This window comes from Mirounga angustirostris, unplaced genomic scaffold, assembly GCF_029215605.1.
Source record: "Mirounga angustirostris isolate CCGP_5_RB_7025 unplaced genomic scaffold, mMirAng1.0.hap1 SCAF_1, whole genome shotgun sequence".
NCBI lineage: Eukaryota > Metazoa > Chordata > Mammalia > Carnivora > Phocidae > Mirounga > Mirounga angustirostris.
This window is the reverse complement of record NW_026991709.1, coordinates 195552310-195569961: the sequence shown is the minus strand read 5'-3', so window position 1 is coordinate 195569961 and position 17652 is coordinate 195552310. Positions and strand designations below refer to the sequence as shown.

At 54.7% G+C, this 17652-nt stretch overlaps 1 protein-coding gene across 1 annotated transcript in view; it reads left to right on the top strand.

Moving 5' to 3' along the window:
* The window catches only part of DNAH1 (dynein axonemal heavy chain 1), a 72858-nt gene that overhangs the window by 17967 nt on the left and 37239 nt on the right, over positions 1–17652 (top strand). Inside the window, exons 8-23 of the mRNA XM_045862227.2 lie at positions 4557–4714; positions 5961–6172; positions 6796–7094; positions 8519–8669; positions 9476–9671; positions 9767–9990; positions 10479–10598; positions 10967–11049; positions 12134–12275; positions 12721–12876; positions 13263–13461; positions 13542–13795; positions 14365–14577; positions 16048–16212; positions 17324–17445; positions 17546–17651. Coding sequence (XP_045718183.1) covers positions 4557–4714; positions 5961–6172; positions 6796–7094; positions 8519–8669; positions 9476–9671; positions 9767–9990; positions 10479–10598; positions 10967–11049; positions 12134–12275; positions 12721–12876; positions 13263–13461; positions 13542–13795; positions 14365–14577; positions 16048–16212; positions 17324–17445; positions 17546–17651 — 2800 coding nt within the window. The remainder of the gene's footprint in view (positions 1–4556; positions 4715–5960; positions 6173–6795; positions 7095–8518; positions 8670–9475; positions 9672–9766; positions 9991–10478; positions 10599–10966; positions 11050–12133; positions 12276–12720; positions 12877–13262; positions 13462–13541; positions 13796–14364; positions 14578–16047; positions 16213–17323; positions 17446–17545; position 17652) is intronic.

The following is a 17652-nucleotide window of genomic DNA, read 5'->3' as shown; positions in this document are numbered from 1 at the left end:
AGATTTGTATCTTATTTTAGCGGTTTCTTTTGTAGTTAAGCCTTTTATAGTGCCCCCTGTCCCCTGCTTTCTTATTTAACCTGTTAATATCTGCTTTGTCCGTTTTTAATGGTATTCTTCTACTCCCTTTGATTTCCTTTGTAACAATCTTGACTTTATTCTACTTTCCTCATCCCTTTCTCCTCCCATTTTTTAAAAAAGATTTATTTATTTATTTTAGAGAGCACGAGCAGGGGCAGGGGCAGAGGGACAGGAAGAGGGAGAGAAGCAGCCTCCCCACTGGGCACAGAGCCTTTTGCAGGGCTCAATCCCAGGACCTCCACCCCACCCCAGATGGTGACCTGAGTGGAAACCAAGAGTCAGAGGCTCAACCGACTGAGCCACCCAGGCGCCCCTCTCCTCCCATTTTTAGTTGCTTTTTTCTCCTTATTATTTTAATATAATATTCTTCTACTATCATCTCTATCTTTTATTTTTATTTTTTTTAAATGTATTTTAGTGATTAATTGATTGTATGCTCTATGTCCAACGTGAGGCTCGAACTCACAATCCCGAGATCAAGAATCACGCACTCCACCGACTGAACCAGCCAGGTGCCCCATCTTTGTTTTAGTCTTAAATCTACAATTAAGTCAATTGAGTATATCAGACTTTTTTCCTGAAGTTTCTCCTATCATTTTGCAGGGGAGGAAAGAACAATCCTCTTTCTTTATACCCTTCCAGGTTTTGGCTGAGGCTCTGTAACAAAGATTAGCAAGAGAAGAGCTTACCAATTTATATGTTTCCCTTGACATGAGAGCCTTCATAAGGAAATGAAGACCTGAACAGGTTAGACCTATGCTAGGTTTGATGAAGAGTGGAAGGCTGTGGGAATTGTGGCAAGACAGAAGGATATGAGCTAAGGGTAGTAAACTGAGGAAAACTTAGCAAGGCCTCTTCATTGGGATTCCTCTTGGTGTCATTCCATCTTGGAGCTAAAGACACCCTTTCCTCTGGGTAAGGAGGGCACGTCTCACATGAGGATCTTGTGACCTGCTTCAGGGGAAGCCCGTTTCTCAAATTCCTTCAGCTTAAAACATGCAATATGTCAAGATGCCATATTTGGGGAAGTGTGTCCTGAACCCCATCAATCTCTTGGTTGGATGAAGCTCCTCTTCTAGTACGTTTCTCATCAAGGGCTCAAGAGTATAGTGTTCCCAGAGTTCTTGCATGTTTAAAACTTGACAGACAACTTGATTTGATATAAAATTCTTGTTTCACACTGTCATTGCTTGAGGGTTTTTTTTTTTTTTTTTTTTTTGGCTGCTCTTTTGTTGCCTTGCTTTGAATGTTGATTTTGAGAGACCTGATGCCAGTCTAACTTCCCTTCCCTTGTAAGTTGTTTGATTTTTTTGGCTTGGGAGCCTTAGGGTTTTTTTTTGTTTGTTTTTAATCTGTAAAGTCTAGTCATTTTACTAGGGTATGTCTCAGAGTTGATCATTCTGGGTCATTTTTCCTAAGTACAAAGTGGGCCTTTTAAATACATAGATTCAGATATTCTTTATTTCTGGAAATTTTTCTTGGATTATAGTTTTAAATATTAGTTCTGTTCCATTATCCTGTTTTTTCTTATCAGGTTCCCTTATATTTCTCCATCTATCTATCTACCTATCTATCTATCTCATCTATCATCTTGCTTCTTCTTTACCTATTTCTAATTTAACCATTTCTGTCCCTTTTTGGTTCTTTTTTCCCCTCATTTTCATTTTCTTGGTTATATTCCAGTCTTTCTTCAATGTACTTTATTACATTTTTTTATTTGACTCTATTCTTCCTTAGGCACCTCCTAATTTTGCCTTCCTTCCTGAGTTAATTTTGTTTCTTCCATTTTTTCCCTGAGTTCAATGAAATAGCTTTTCGTCTCTTCCTATTATTTGCCCATTTCTCTGTTTTAGTTGTGAAATTCTGATTCAAGGTGTTTTTCATATTCCCAAACACTTGTTTAAAGATATTTCGTTCGGTTTGAAGTGCTGTGCTAGTTTTCTTCTGCTTTTTCTTTGTTTTTTTCTTTGAGGGTTGGATGAGAATTTTTATCAGGTAAGGTGGGTGCTCTCTCTCTCTCAGTAGCTTTATGTGTCCTCTACTTTCACCCATTCCATCCTTGGATTTGGGATGATTTACAAGATTCCCAGTTCCAGGGCGCCCTCTTCTGTTAGGAGAGCAAATCAGTTTTTTTCTTTTTCTAAGTGGATGGCTGTGTGTGTGTGTGTGTGTGTGTGTGTGTGTGTGTGTGTGTTGGGGAAGGGGTTGTCCTCCTAAGTTGTTTTTTCTTACCTTGCAGGACTCTAATTTTTCACTTTGGCTTCCTTTCCCATCACCCTTCAATCTCGAAAGTCCTCCTTTTCTTTTACCTTCTCCCTCCTACGTCAAGATGCCTTTCAAAGAATGTTACCTTGAATGGATGCACGGAAGTCCCTTCCTTGTCCTAAGTGCTCTGATTCTCCGGGACTCATGGTCAGTGTTTTTGCAGTTGGGGTGGACTTTCTCTTTCTGGCAGGACTTCAGACCAAGCTTGGGGGCTACCCCTCTTCTGCACCGTTTCCCTGAGACTACCCCTGTCTTCCATGCAGGGTGGCAGCAGGAGGGTGAGCTGCATCTCCCTGGGAACTGACAATTATTTTTCTACTTAAAGATAATGTGAGGTTTGGGCGTTTTGTTTATGCTGCGTATGCTAACGGTTTGGGTGTTGGTAGTGTTATTTGTCCCGGCTTTTCTTTCTTTTTTTTTTTTTTCTCTTTCCTTCTGTCTTTTAAGAGCATGTGGGGAGGTTGGCATTGATGTGGCCACCATTACCTTGGTTGTCCAGAATGCCATTTCTCGGGCTTTATATTCCTGAGAATGTTTTGGGCTGTTTATAACAAATACGCTGGGCTCAGATTGGCTTAGACAGCAGGAAAACGCCCTGCTTTACTGATAACTAGAAATCAGATGCAGGGCGCGCCAGGCTCAGTGCGTCAGGGCTCTGTCCCCAGTGGGTGCTAGCTTCATCCCCAGGCAAATGGCAGCAACAGTTTCGGAAGCACAAAGTCCAGAGTCCACTGGGTCCTGCCCTAGATTGGATTCCCTCGAAGCCGGGCCTATTTGGGGGGATTCTTGTACAACTGATGTATTGATGGAGTCCTCCCAGGAGACATCTAAGGGAGTGAAGGCAGCAGGATATAATGGAAGGAACAGCTGGGCAGAGATGCTGTTTTAGGAGAAGTAGGGCCTCGGATCTCACAGGGAGCTCTGGAGCATGAACAACACCCCAGAACTTGTCCTGAGGAAGATGGGACAAGGGGGCTTGATTTTATAGCTCTGCAGTTGTTGATTATAACTGGATCATGTTCCCACTCCTAAGCCAATTAACAGTCTGATCAAGCTCCACCACAACCAGCTTAGACAGGTGAGATGACCCCAGAGCTGGGACATGTCAACTTCCCCTAAGTCAAGTGAGAAAGGAGAGAGTCCTAGAACAACAGTGAGGTGCAATGAGGAGGAAGTGGATGTGAGGCAGGCAGGCAAGTCTCCCTCTTGTGCCAGGCACAGGGGCAGGGCAGCGAACATACCCCACGAAGGGCCTGCCCTCCTGGGCTTTCAGTCTGGCCAGGGAGAGACACCATGGGAAAACAAGGTGATTCAGGGTTTTGATAGATACTGTGGAGACAAAGCAAGACAAGGGGATAGAGATGTCATGGAAGGGCTCTCCTGTCAAGAGAAGGCCTCACTGAGTGGTAACATTTGAGCTAAGTCCTGGAAAAAGTAAGGGGAGAAGAGGATTCCGGCTGGGGGAATAACAGTGCATGAATGAAAAATGTGCCCTCAGGGGGTCAGGATCATTGAGACAGGGGAAGAACTTTGGGGCACAGATGAGGCTGCCCTCATCCAGAGGGGGCAAAGCATGCCTGGGGTAGAAACCCCAAGGGAGGAGCCTGGGCTGGTCCAGCAGCAGTAGGGGCTGGATCAATCAGAGTGTGGCCACCAGAAGGAACAGTATATGCAAAGGCCCTGAGGTGAGAGCTCAGAGTGCCTCCAGGAACCCAGAGGGGCTGCCTGTGGCTGGAGCTGGGGTGGGGGTGGGGACAGGAAGGTGACCAGAGAGGAGAACAGGGAAGGGCCGGTCCCAGGAAGAGGTTTGGCTTTATCCTAGGATGCAGGGGCCCAGGGTGGATTTTTAGCAAGAGAAAGATGTGCTCAGACTTGAATTTTGTGGGGAGTAGATTGGAATGGGCAGGGGTGGAAGTGAGGGGACCAGGCAGGGATGGTGCTCTGCTGGGATGACACTGAGAAATGAGAAGCAAAACAGGCAGACTTGGACTGGTGTGATGGGGGAGGGGGATGTGACACTTAAAAGGCAGGGGACAAGGGTGATGGAGGTTGGTGGCTGGGGGCCAGGTGGGAGGTGTGCCCGTGAATCTGGAGGGGAATCCCCAAACACAGGTCAATGCTAGAGCAGAGTGGGCCCCAGCCAGCCCACAGCATGGGGGTGACGGTGTGTGGAGCCCCCTGACTTCCCTGTCCCCCTTCCCTATTGGCAGGGTTCTGGAGCACCTCAGCAGTCTCTCCAGAGAAGTGAACCTGGACTACGAGCGCAGCATGAACAAAATCAACTTTGACCAGATTGTCTCATCCAAGCCTGACACGTTCTCCTATGTAACCCTGCCTGAGAAGGAAGAGGAGAAGGTGCCCAGGCAAGGTGAGGGCAGCTGGACAAAGGCGGTCCCCCTGGCCACCCCACTAGCCGGAGCCCTCCCACCCTCCCTGTAAGGTGGTCCATAAACCTAACACTCCCAGCACTCACCCTGCTGCTTCCCCAGCTGCCTAGGGAGCCAGGGCAGGGTGTGGGGGGGGGGTGGTCCATGAAGGCTCTTTTAAAAACCAGGAGTCTTGGGGCATCTGGGTGGCTCAGTCGGTTAAGCGTCTGCCTTCAGCTCGGGTCTGGATCCTGGAGTCCTGGGATCGAGCCCCACATCGGGCTCCCTGCTCAGTGGAGAGCCTGCTTCTCCCTCTGCTCTTCATGCGCTCGCTCCTTTGCTCACTCTCTCGCTCCCTTGCACTCTCTCAAATAAATAAATAAAATCTTAAAAAAAAAAAACCACACATAACAGGAGTCTTGGGGCACCTGGGTGGCACAGTCGGTTGAGCGTGTGATTCTTGATCTCAGCTCGAGTCATGATCTCAGAGTCGTGAATCCAGCCCCACATCCGGCTCCACGGGCATGGAGTCTGCTTAAGATTCTCTCTCTCCCTCTCCCTCTGCCCCTCTTAAAATAAATAAATAAATAAGAAAGTAAGTAAGTAAATAAAATCCAGTAGTCTGAGTAGCACAGAAGGAAGCAGGTAATGTGTTTGAGTACAGCAAGTGCTCAGAAGTGGATGGAAGGTCTCTGATGGTCTGAGGGACATAGGGCAGCAAGAGCAGGTGGCATTGCTGTGGCCCATTTGACCCGTGGCAGACTGCGTCTCCGAGTAGGACAGCAGTTCCCCCAAGCCCTCCTTTCTTTGACTTCCCCGATGCCTGGGAATTTCGTTTCCCGGACTGAGCTGCTACGCTGTGAAGGGTCCAGGGAGCTGGGGTAGGACATGGACGGTGGGCACTGCGAAGGTCCTGGTGCCCACATCTCCCTTGCTTGGTGCTGGGTTCTGTGCAGAGTGGGCAGGAGTGAAGGGGGAGAGGGTCTGTGGTTCTCATCCACTTCAAAGGGGTCAGTGGCCCAGAGGGGCCTGGAGGGGATCCATTTACTCACCCCAGAGTGGGCAGCTCGCTGCGAAGCTGCGGGGCCATGCTTGCAAGCCGTGGGAAGAGAGGGGTCCTGGGGATGTGGCTGTCTCTTAGGGAGGAGACATGAGTTGTATCTCTCCCTCACCACCCTGTAGATCCATCCTAACCCCTGGTGTGTCCCAGGCCAATCTGACACTGGCCCTCCACCCCCACCCCTGCAGGGCTGGTGAGTGTCCCCGAGTACCCTTTCCGGGAGCAGAAGGAAGACTTCACCTTTGTGTCCCTGCTTACACGGCCAGAGGTCATCACGGCCCTCAGCAAGGTGCGGGCTGAGTGCAACAAGGTGACCACTATGTCCCTGTTCCACTCAAACCTCTCCAAGTACAGCCGCCTGGAAGAGTTCGAGCAGATTCAGTCCCAGACCTTCTCGCAGGTACATAGGCATCCGGGGTTTGGAGGGCCACACGCAGGCCGGAGCCTTGGAACTGGCCAGCAGTGAGGCCGTGAGCCCCTGTTCTCCTTAAAACCTAGATTTTGTGGGAGGCTGGGGGGTACCCAGGGGGATGGCTCATCTCAGAGAGGAGAGGAGACCCAGGGTAGGCTCCCTTTCCAGTCACTTTCCATCCAACCCTGGAGAGCAGGAACTCCACATACCCGCTAAGGATGGGGGTATGCGGGAAGAAGGGTGTAGCCTTGTGGGAGACCATCACCAGATGGCCCAGGAGAAAAGCTCCCGGTCCTGCTTTGTTCTGTGTCTGTCTCTGCTCATGCCCTGTGTCTCAGTCTCTCTGTCTCTCCCTTAGCTGGAGGGAAAGTCCTGCTTCTGCTGCCCCTCCCCCCTCCTTCCCCCAGAGGAGCCCCAGTCCCCAGGGTCACAGGAGGGTGTTGGCTGGTAGGGCTTGGCAGTCAGTTGGGGTCGGGGGAGAACCTTCCCCGGTCATCTGGGTCCTGAGGCTGCCCCAGCACCCTGGTGCCTAGGGTCCCTGAGTGTGGTGGCTGTGGGCAGCAGGTTCCTGGGGGGGGGTTGCTGCCTGATGTCACCCACCACCACTCCAGGTGCAGATGTTCCTAAAGGACAGCTGGATCAGCACGCTCAAGGTGGCCATGCGGAGCAGCCTGCGTGACATGAGCAAGGGCTGGTACAATCTCTACGAAACCAACTGGGAGGTATACCTCATGTCAAAGCTGCGCAAGCTGATGGAGCTGCTCAAGTACATGCTGCAGGACACGCTGCGCTTCCTGGTGCAGGACTCGCTGGCCAGCTTCTCGCAGTTCATCAGCGATGCTTGCTGCGGCGTGCTGGACTGCCCTGATGACATGGTCTGGGGCGAGGACCTCATCAACAGCCCCTTCAGGTGGGGCTGGCCGGGTGCAGGTGCTGGGGGACGCCACCACTCCTCCTTGCTAGGCCCCAGTGGCCAAGCTGGTAGGGGTGGGGGGAGCGGGGCAGCCGGGACCGGGGTGCCCAGCACTGCCAGGTCCTGGACGGCAGGGAGAGCCTGGCCCCGGTCCTGGTGGCCAGGGAATGTCCCACCAGCTCCGACTTGCACATCTCTGGGTGACCTTCATTTTCTCCATCAGTCCCTGAGTTATTCAATCAAAAGAAATATTCTTTGAGCACTTGCCATGAACCTGGTGGGGTTCTAGGGGACCCAAAGAGGCCTGACTCCTGCTCTCATGGGGGACAGACAGCAAGCCAATGAATCAATAGACAGTCACTGCCAATCTTGGCAGGGGCTGTGACAGACCCTGGGTGGGGCAGGGGCCTCCGCCAGGGGGTCAAGGTCATCTGAGTCAAGACCTGAGACTGAGAGGAAAGCGGCCAAGGAGATATAAAGGAGAGGTACCAGGTGGAAGGCCCAGCACATGCGGAGGCTCAGAGGGGAGGAAGACCTTGGGGCGGTCAAGGAAGGAGGGGCTGGCTGCTATGGCTGGAGTGGGGAGGGCTGGTCAGGATGATGTGGGAGAGGTCACAGGGACAGGCCAGATCACAGAGCCTCCTGGGGTCATGGTCGGGGGCTAGATTTATTCTAGGTGTGGTCAGAAGCCATCAGAGGGGAGTTATAATCTGATTAAACAATGCTCTGGGTTTGTGGGGACAAGTGAGGCAGAAGACAAGTCAGACCAGGTTTCCTGCCATTGTCTAGACAAGGGATGACGCGGCTGGGACTTGGGGGAGGTGCGGATTTGGGGCTGTGCCTAGGTGGCATGCTATGGGCCTGGCTGTAGGAGGATGTGCAGGGGGAGGAGGGGAGGGGAGGAGACAAGCTGACTCTTGGGGTCCACCGCTAGCACCGAGCCCTGAGGGGAGCTGGTGGGAGCCAGGGGACACAATGTTTGAGATGCCCATTAAAGGCCCAGGTGGGTGGTGGGTGGCAATCCAGAGTGCAGCAGGGAGGCCTGGCTGATATGTAGGCTTGAGGGTTGTTGGCATGTAGTGGGCATCTCAAGTCAAGGATGGTGGCCTCTTGGGGAGAGCGTGGGTGCCGCAAGGACCCAGGGTCTGGCTGACCTGCCCTGATGACCTCAGGACTGCCTGGTGGTCTTCCCTCTCCCCGGTACCTGTGGACCTCTGGGCAAGGGGCAGGGATGGAGTAATATTTGGCTGGTGCGTGTTTTTCTGTTAACTTAGAGGTTTCTAGAAGGAGGGAGGAGGCAATTCTTATGCATGGAGAAGCTCAAGAGCCATCGTGCTGGCAGGAAGGGCAGAGGGCTGGATCTGCTGCACACAGGCCTTCTCGGGCCCCTGCCCACAGTCAGCCCGACTATTGCCCCACAGGCCCCGGAAAAATCCCCTCTTCATTGTGGACCTGGTGCTGGATAGCTCGGGGGTGCACTACAGCACGCCACTGGAGCATTTCGAGACATCTCTGCTCAACCTCTTCGACAAGGGCATCCTGGCCACGCACACGGTGCCCCAACTGGAGAAGGTATGGCCGCAGTTCAAGGCCCAGGGCACCTGCTGGCCTGGCTGCTCATGGCTACCAAGGCACAGGCCAACTGTAGTAGAGCAGTTCAACTTTATTTCACCTGGCCGGCAGTGTGCTCAGACCTTCAATTCTTGAACAGCTCACTTAATCCTCACCACGAGCTGTGCTGGGAACCATTAGTGTCCCCATTTTGTTGTGCCTCATAAGGGCACACAGTGACTGTCAGACCTGCGATTCGAACTGGGCTCATTCACCCACCCCTGCCACAGCTGTTCTGGCCCAGATTCCACCCTCTTGATCCCACCCAGCTCCTGGCCTCTCTCTTCAGCTAAGATGTGGACACAGACTGACCTCCACACTTGGGACCCCTTGTCAGAAGTCCCCACTCATCACACACCTGGTTACATCTCACTCCTCCCCGCCCAAGAGCTTCCGGAACTCCAGGCCCCTCTTGTCTTCCTTACTGGTTAGCCAGAGCTATCAGTGACCTGGTGGCCCTGTCTGCTCCTTTCCTGGGCACTGGACTGAGTCAGGCCCAGGCAGAGGAAGACGCTGCCCCTGGGTGGGGCTCCCGGGGCTTCCAGCCCTGTATTAGTCCACAGCCTGCTCTCAGAGACACCACAGCAAACCCTCTCCCCTACCCTTACCACGCTGTCTCTGATTGCCACACTGGTGCCCCGACCCCATCACACTGTCTGTGATTGGCCACACTGCTGCCCACTCAGGCTTCAGATCCCATCCCCAACCCCTCTGCCCGCCTGCCCCGAGGCTCATCCAGCTCTCCGCCCCTGCCTTTGGCTCCGCAGCTGGTGATGGAGGACATCTTTATCAGCGGCAACCCCCTGCTGGAGTCCGTGGGGCTCCACGAGCCATTGGTGGAGGAGCTGCGGACCGTCATTGCCAATGCTGCGCGCAAGGCCATGATCCCACTGCAGGCTTACGCCAGAGAATACCAAAAGTATTTGGAGCTGAATAACAATGACATTGCCACCTTCCTCAAGTGTGTGCATACATCTGAGGGCGTCTGGGTGTTGGTGTGACCCCCAGCCACCCACTTACCACCCTCTGGCCATCGTGTGTGCCCACTGTCCACAGAGCCTACCAGACGCACTGCCCGTCATCCTCGGAAGTACGGGAGGTGGTGCTCACCCACCTGCAGGAAAAAGAGATTCTGGACAGCTCGCTGCCCAGCAGTATCATTATTGGGCCCTTCTACATCAACACCGACAATGTCAAGCAGAGCCTGTCCAAGAAGCACAAGGCCCTGGCCACTTCCATGCTTGACATCCTGGCCAAACACCTGCACAAGGAGGTGGACAATGTAAGTGCCCAGCACCTGGCCCTGGTGACTGCAACAACACACGCACTCTCGCCTCCATAGTGAGCTCCCACGAATAAGGTGTCCCTAGGCAGGGTGAGGGCTGTCTGCAGACGCCCAGGCCAGTGGAAGGATCTGGAAGTCACCCTGCCTTGACCCCCCGCCTGTCTGCAGGGAGCCGTACCATAGGGAAGGTCCCAGGAAATGGGGGCTGCTACCTCTTTTCCTAGACTTGGAAAGACCTGGGAATCTCTCCTGAAGATGGGCTATTTCATGGAGCCGAGGGTGTGCGGGTGGCCTCAGAAGTCCCATGCATGTGTTGGCTGGGCCCAGGAAGCTAGGGAGACCTCAGCTCCCCAGCAAGTCGGCTGCAGGATGTGGTGGGTTGGGGGGCAGTTACCTGTTGGGAGACACTGAGATCCAAAGAGGAGGAGCAGGCCCCAGGAAGGGACAGGGACATGGCCTCCCTAGCGCCCTCCGCCCACCGCCAGATCTGTGAGGAGTTTCGCAGCATCAGCCGCAAGATCTATGAGAAGCCCAACAGCATCGAGGAGCTGGCTGAACTTCGCGAGTGGATGAAGGCCATCCCTGAGAAGCTGGTGGGGCTAGAGGTGAGGCGGGTGTAAGGGGGACTGGGGGCTGGGGTCGGGGACAGGCAGGGGCTGGGAGATTAGGAGCCAGGAGGCTAGAGGTGAGGTAGACACAGAGGATGGGGGGGTTGGGAGGTTATGAGGCTGGATGCATGGTAGAGGTTCAGAGCCATGCTATCTGGAAGGCCAGGAGGGTGGAAGGTATGGGACGAGGGCTGGGGGTTGGAGGTGTGGCGGCCATGGCCTTTGGAGCCCTGAGCCCAGTGCCCACCCTGCGCCTCCTCCCCAACCCCAATTCTCCCCTCTCTGGAAGAGAGCCGCCTTTCCTTAGCGCTCGACCACTTTGGGGTCCCACCCACGCAGTTCTCATTACCTACCTGTCCGTGCAGGAGAGGATTGTGAAGGTCATGGATGACTACCAGGTCATGGATGAATTCCTTTACAACCTCAGCACAGAGGACTTCAACGACAAGTGAGTGGGAGCTTGGCTCTCAGACACATGGCTCTCAGATATCCCCGCAGCCATGGGCTGTGTGGTTGCACTGGAAATGCCAGCCAAGATGTCTGAGACCGTGGCTCCACATGGGCCAGGGCCAAGTGGCCAGTGGTGCAGAAGGAAATCATTTAAGCCTCTTGGTCTAGGGACCCTGCTGCCCCCTCACCCTATCTCCGTTCTCTATACCATTGTCAGCCTGACACACAAATGTTCACACGGGCCTGGAATCCCCTTGTTTGTGGTGGGGGTCCTTTGGAATCGTTGGGAGCACAGAGAGAAGGCAAAGCCCGCCTGGTCGGTCCCTGGGGAGCAGCACTTGTCCCCACCCAGCTCAAGAGCATTGTGGGAAACAGCCTTAGATTCGGACTGCCTTACTGAGGCCCCCAGAAATCCCTTGCCCACACTGCCTCACAGGCCAGGGGTGCCTTGAGAATGTTGGGGCCTGGAAGAGGTTGGCATTGTCCCCTGGGAGCCCTGCCAAGAGCCCCAAGGCACCGGCTTCCCAGGACATCCTGGTACTCAGGGTGCGCCTCCCCGGGGTCAGCATTCCTAGGCCAGATGCAGGCAGAATCCCTGAATTTCACAGAGCCCCCACATCAGCCAGCAAAGGGAGTCAGTCTGGTATGAAGGAAGCTGGCCTGGTGGCCTGGCTGGTCACCAAGAAAATGCAGACTAGAGGCTGTTGCTTTGCCTCATGGGAGGTGAGGCCCCTCCAGACCCTGGAATGTGAGGGGGTACCCAGCATCACCTCTCTCATTTCCAACACCGTTCTCCCCCTTGCCCCATCACTGCACTGGGCACTGTGGACCCGCATCTCTCTGGATGCCCACCACAGCTCCCAGACCACAGCCGCAGCGTAGGGACGGCCACCATCACCCCGATGGTGGCAGTGGCTGTCTCCAGCTCACTTCCACTTCCTGGTTGCTCAGCCCTGGCCAGTTCCAGCCGCCGCCTGGATTCCCCCATTCTCCCCTTCACCCTGGGTGCCCCTGCCTGACCAAGCCACCCCACAATTTCCCCTGTAACCTTCCCCCCCAATGCCCACCCCTGCCCCCTCCAGGTGGGCTGCCAGCAACTGGCCTTCTAAGATCCTTGGGCAGATAGAGATGGTACGGCAGCAGCACATAGAAGATGAGGAGAAGTTCCACAAAATCCAGATCATGGATCAGAACAATTTCCAGGAGAAACTGGAGGGGCTGCAGGTGGGGCTGGTTCAGGGCTCTGCTATGCCTCACTCCCCACCATGTGCTCTGGGCCAGGCCTGGCTTCATGCACGCAGGAGGGGCTATGGGGATGTTTGGTGGGTGGACTGGTGGGTGGATGAACACATGGCTGGAGGGGTGCCTGGGCAGCAAGCTCCAGAAAATTCAGGGTTACAAAGAATCCCAACTCTTCTATGGTGTCCTCCAAGCTCCAGTGGGCAAAAAAAATGGGCACAGTGTTCAGGGCACTGGGTCTCCCCGTGACCTTGTTATGTCACCCTGGGACAGTCAGCCTGCTTGTGATGGGCCAGGGACCCGCTTACTCCAGGAGAAGAAAGTGCCCTGAGAACTGGGAGGACCTCAGGCATGTATGGGGTGTGTATGGGGATGCATGCACACGGTTGGGGTCCCAGAGGCCTCTGACCCCTTGCTCCTTGGCCAACAGCTGGTGGTAGCTGGCTTCTCCACCCATGTGGAGATTGTGCGAGCGCACGAGATCGCCAATGAGGCGCGGCGGGTCAAGAAGCAGCTAAAGGACTGCCAGCAGCTGGCCATGCTGTATAATAACCGCGAGCGCATCTTCGGCTTGCCCATCACCAATGTAGGCCTCCTGAGGGCACGTCGGCCCCAAAGCCCCGGGGCTTGAGGAAGAGCCTGTGGCCTTTGTGGTCATATCTGAACCCAACTCCCAGGTGGCAGGGCCCTGGCATTTGGCGGGTAGGACTGAGCAGGCTGCAGAGAGGGACTCCCCAGTCCTGGCCCTCAGGGCAAGGAGACTGGCTGGGACCAGGCAGAAGGCCTTGCTGAGCCACTCAGAGCCCAGAGCCTCTGCACAGCGGGAGGAAGGGAGGCCAGGCCAGGGCTCGTGGGGACAGGGGCAGGAACGGCAGCCAGGAACGAGGGGGAGAGGACCTGGCCCAAGAAGGAGCAGTCTGCAGAGAGCCTGGGAAGCACCCCCAGACAGCCCTGGTTCGTCTGCCCCTACAGTACGACAAGCTCTCCAGGATGGTGAAGGAGTTCCAGCCCTACCTAGACCTCTGGACCACGGCCTCCGACTGGCTGCGTTGGTCTGAGAGTTGGATGAATGACCCCCTGTCGGCCATCGATGCCGAGCAGCTGGAGAAGAATGTCATTGAGTCCTTCAAGACCATGCACAAGTGTGTGAAGCAGTTCAAGGACATACCAGGTAGGCAGCCAAGCCAGCCTGTCCCCTCTTTTCCCTGCCCATGCTGGCTGCCTCTCACACCTGCCTGTCCTGCCCGGCAGCCTGCCAGGACGTGGCCTTAGACATCAGGGCCCGCATCGAGGAGTTCAAGCCCTACATCCCGCTGATCCAGGGGCTGCGCAACCCTGGCATGAGGAACCGGCACTGGGAGGTGCTGTCCAACGAGATCAACATTAATGTCAGGCCCAAGGCCAACCTGACCTTCTCTCGCTGCCTCGAGATGAACCTGCAGGACCACATTGAGAGCATCAGCAAGGTGGCCGAGGTGGCTGGAAAAGAGTATTCCATTGAGCAGGTGGGTGGCCACCAGGAGGCCCACCCAGCCCCAGGGCCTAGGAGGAGGACACTACTGGGCCTCACCCCTGGGGTTGTTCCCCAGGCTCAGGGGTTGAGGTGGATTCTACTCGGTGGGTTAGTTGTGGATGTGAAATGCTTGGTGCAATGTTCACCATCCCTGTTATTACTCAGTTACTCTTCTCAAGTACTTCTTGGCCCAGGAAGGAGCTGATAGTATTACCCTCCTGTAACAGGTGAATACATTAAGGCTCAAAGAGGTTCAGCAGCTGTCTGGGGTGACATAGCCAGTAAGGGCTAGAACTGGGACCAGAGCTTCTAACCAGCACCTCAGTTGCCTCCCAACATAGGTGTGTATGCTGTACCTGGGCAGCACGTGTAGGAGTACCAGCCGACCTTGAATTCAGACAAGGCCCCATGGGGGATTGGGTGACCAGACCAGCAGAGATTATTTGCCAGATGACCACGGTCATGGCTGGGCAGAGCCCACCCTTTGCTGTCCGGTGCTGGTCATACAGCAGTGTGCTGGCTCCCTCCCGGCACCCGGCCGTGACTTGCCCCCCACACTAGGCACTGGACAAGATGGAGAAGGAGTGGTCAGCCATCCTGTTCAACGTGCTGCCATACAAGGAGACAGACACCTATATCCTCAAGAGCCCGGACGAGGCCTCACAGCTGCTTGACGACCACATCGTCATGACCCAGAGCATGTCCTTCTCGCCCTACAAGAAGCCCTTCGAGCAGCGCATCAACTCCTGGGAGAGCAAGCTGAAGCTGACCCAGGTGGGCCCTCACTCCTCCCCAGCCCTCACATAGGCAGCCCTTGATGGTGTCTGGGTGCGGCTCGAAGTGGGGAGGTGCCTTACCTGGGTCTGCCCTGCTCCTCGATCTCTGACAGGCCCCTCATTCAGGGCAGAGCATCTAGGATGAGGCTCTCCATCTCTGAGGTTTGGCTACCAGAGGAGGCGATTCAGGATATGAGGGTGGGGCCATGTATGGTCCGATGCTGTGGCTGGGGAGGGGAATGAAATGCTTGGTCTTGCGACCACTAAGACCTCACCTCCAGTCTCAGAACTTTCTGGGCTGGACACCACAAGGCCCTGAGGCTCCTCAATGCCATCTGCTCTGCTCTGAGCCTCCCATTCCTCTCTCGTTTGAAGCTGGCTCGGGGTGAAGGGGCCGGGCCGTTGGGGACTGCCCCTCTTTAAGGCTGTCTGCTGAGCCTTGGAGGACTGTCCTGGGGTTAGGCCTACTGGCGTGATTCTTACAGTCACTTCCCTGGGACCTTCCTGGGAGCTGCTCAGGAACCTCCAGTGAAGGTCAGGAGCCGAGTGAGGAGGGCTTATATGTACGTTCCTTGGATCACCCAGAGATGTCTGAGTTGGTCAGCATTGTCCCTGGGTCTCCCTCCTTTGCTCACACTGCCCACCTGCAGTTCCATTCCTTCCTGCCATCTCCAAGGCTCAGCATCCAGCAGCCCTCACTGACTCCCCCACATCTACCAGCAAGGTGGCCCTTGGTGCCTCTTACAAAGCCCATCACACATGCTGGGCCCTTGGTGATTCAGAGGCGGAACTGGCAGCTTCGTGGGCTATGGGCATCTCAAGCGCAGGACCCCATCCTGTTTCTCTGCTTCTCCTGATGCCCACACGGGCCTAGCACAGGCCTGGCACGGAACTGGCTGAAGCACACATCTCTCGAGGAAGGGAATGAATGAACGAATGAATGAATGAGTTTGCACTGATGGGAAAAGAGATAAATCCGTAGAGAGGAGTTTGAAGGTAGAAGGAGAAATCAGTTGGTTTTGGAGGCGTCTCGATCTTGGACTGAGGTTTCAGAGAGTATTTTAGGGATCTCAAGCTCAAATCCCAGTATACCTCAGAGACTCCTGGGGTCATAAACCCAAAAGTCCTTCCAGGAAAGGGGACTGGTTTGGGCCTCCATGCACTGGGCTCTTTCCTCTGTGACTGCAGGGCTCACTGGTGTGAGGGTGGATCTCTCGTAGGGAAGAGTGGCTCCCCTGGCTCTGCTGGAGGCTCTGGTGTCCTGTGGGGGATGCAAGGTTTCTCTGGAAGCCAGGGCCTCTGTGCAGCCTTGGCTCCCTGGAGCAGTGGCTGGCAGGGCCATGTGGAAATCCCCCCGTGGATGCTGGCCCAGTGCTCGGTCCCGCACTCTGGTCGGGTGAGAGCTCCAGGTCAGCAGGGATAGGACCTAACGTGGACCCCAGGCCCTGATGGTCCATGCCCTGCCCAGGAGGTGCTGGAGGAGTGGCTGAACTGTCAACGGGCCTGGCTCTACTTGGAGCCCATCTTCAGCTCTGAGGACATCAGTCGGCAGTTGCCCGTGGAGAGCAAGCGCTACCAGACAATGGAGCGGATCTGGAGGAAGATCATGAAGAATGCCTATGAGAACCGTGAGGCGAGCTCACATGGGGAGAGGAGGGGGCAGCCGGGACCACTGGGGAGCCTGGTCACGTTGTTGGGAGCCTCCTGGTCTCTTCTCTCTCTGAACAAGAAAGACTGAAGGACGAGTCTGAGACCTGTGTCCCTTTGAGTGGACTCCCCAGTCTTGAGAGATATTCCTCATAAACACAATAGTTGGTTTTCCCCTTGAAGATTTACAGTCTACATTAGGATTTTTTTTTTTAGATTTTATGTATTTATTTGAGAGAGTGAGCATGAGCAAGGGGAGGAGCAGAAGGGAAGGGAGAGGGACAAGCGGACTCTGCGCTGAGCTTGGAGCCCGACATGGGACTCAGTCTCACAACCCTGAGATCATGACCTGAGCTGAAACTAAGAGTCCAACGCTTAACCAATTGAGCCAACTGAGCCACCCCTACGTTATTAGGATTTTAGAGATTGTATTTATTCATTTTATTATATATAGAGAGAGAGCGAGCGTGGGGGGGTCGACAGAGGGAAAAGGGAAAAGAGAAAAGAGAATCTGAAGCAGACTCCATGCTGGGTGCAGAGCCTGAAGGCAGGGCTTGATCCCAGGGCCCTGAAATCATGACCTGAGCCAAAACCAAGAGTTGGATATTCAGTTGACTGAGCCACCCAGGCGCCCCTACGTTAGGATTTTAAAGGCTCTGACAAAGCCCACAACAAATCAAATTCCTTGGCTTTGTTTAACCCTAATTTTTTAAAAAAGATTTTATTTATTTATTAGAAAGAGAGAGCATGAGTGGGGGGAAGGGGCAGAGGGAGAGGGAGAAGTAGGCTCCCCACTGAGCAAGGGAGCCTGACACAGGGCTCCATCTCAGGACCCTGCGATCATGACCTGAGCAAAGGCAGATGCTTAATGGACTGAGCCACCCAGGTGCCCATAGCCCTAATATTTTTTACCATAGACTATTTTCTGTGGATTGATGGGGTGATGGATGTGGGCCCTGGCTCAGGGCCATTTTTCTGTCCTCTCTCCTTCCCAGGTCCTACTGGGGTCTCTGGCCAGCATGGGTGCCCTCTGAGCCCACCTTGCTGCCTCCCAGTTTGACCATGCTCGCTTCCACTCTCTGGCCTGGGCCATGCAGGTAATCAATGTGTGCTCTGACCAGAGGCTGCTGGACAGCCTGCGGGACTGCAACAAGCTGCTGGACATGGTGCAGAAGGGCCTCAGCGAGTACTTGGAGACCAAGCGGGGTGCCTTCCCCAGGTGGGCACCACCTGGCCCATGCCCACTCTGTCAGTGTCTGCCCACGGGGCTGGGGTGTGAGGCTGCTTGACCCACTCCCTCACCCCTGTTCCCCTGGCAGATTCTACTTCCTGTCAGATGACGAACTACTCGAGATTCTGTCCCAGACAAAGGACCCCACAGCCGTGCAGCCCCACCTGCGCAAGTGCTTCGAGAACATCGCCCGGG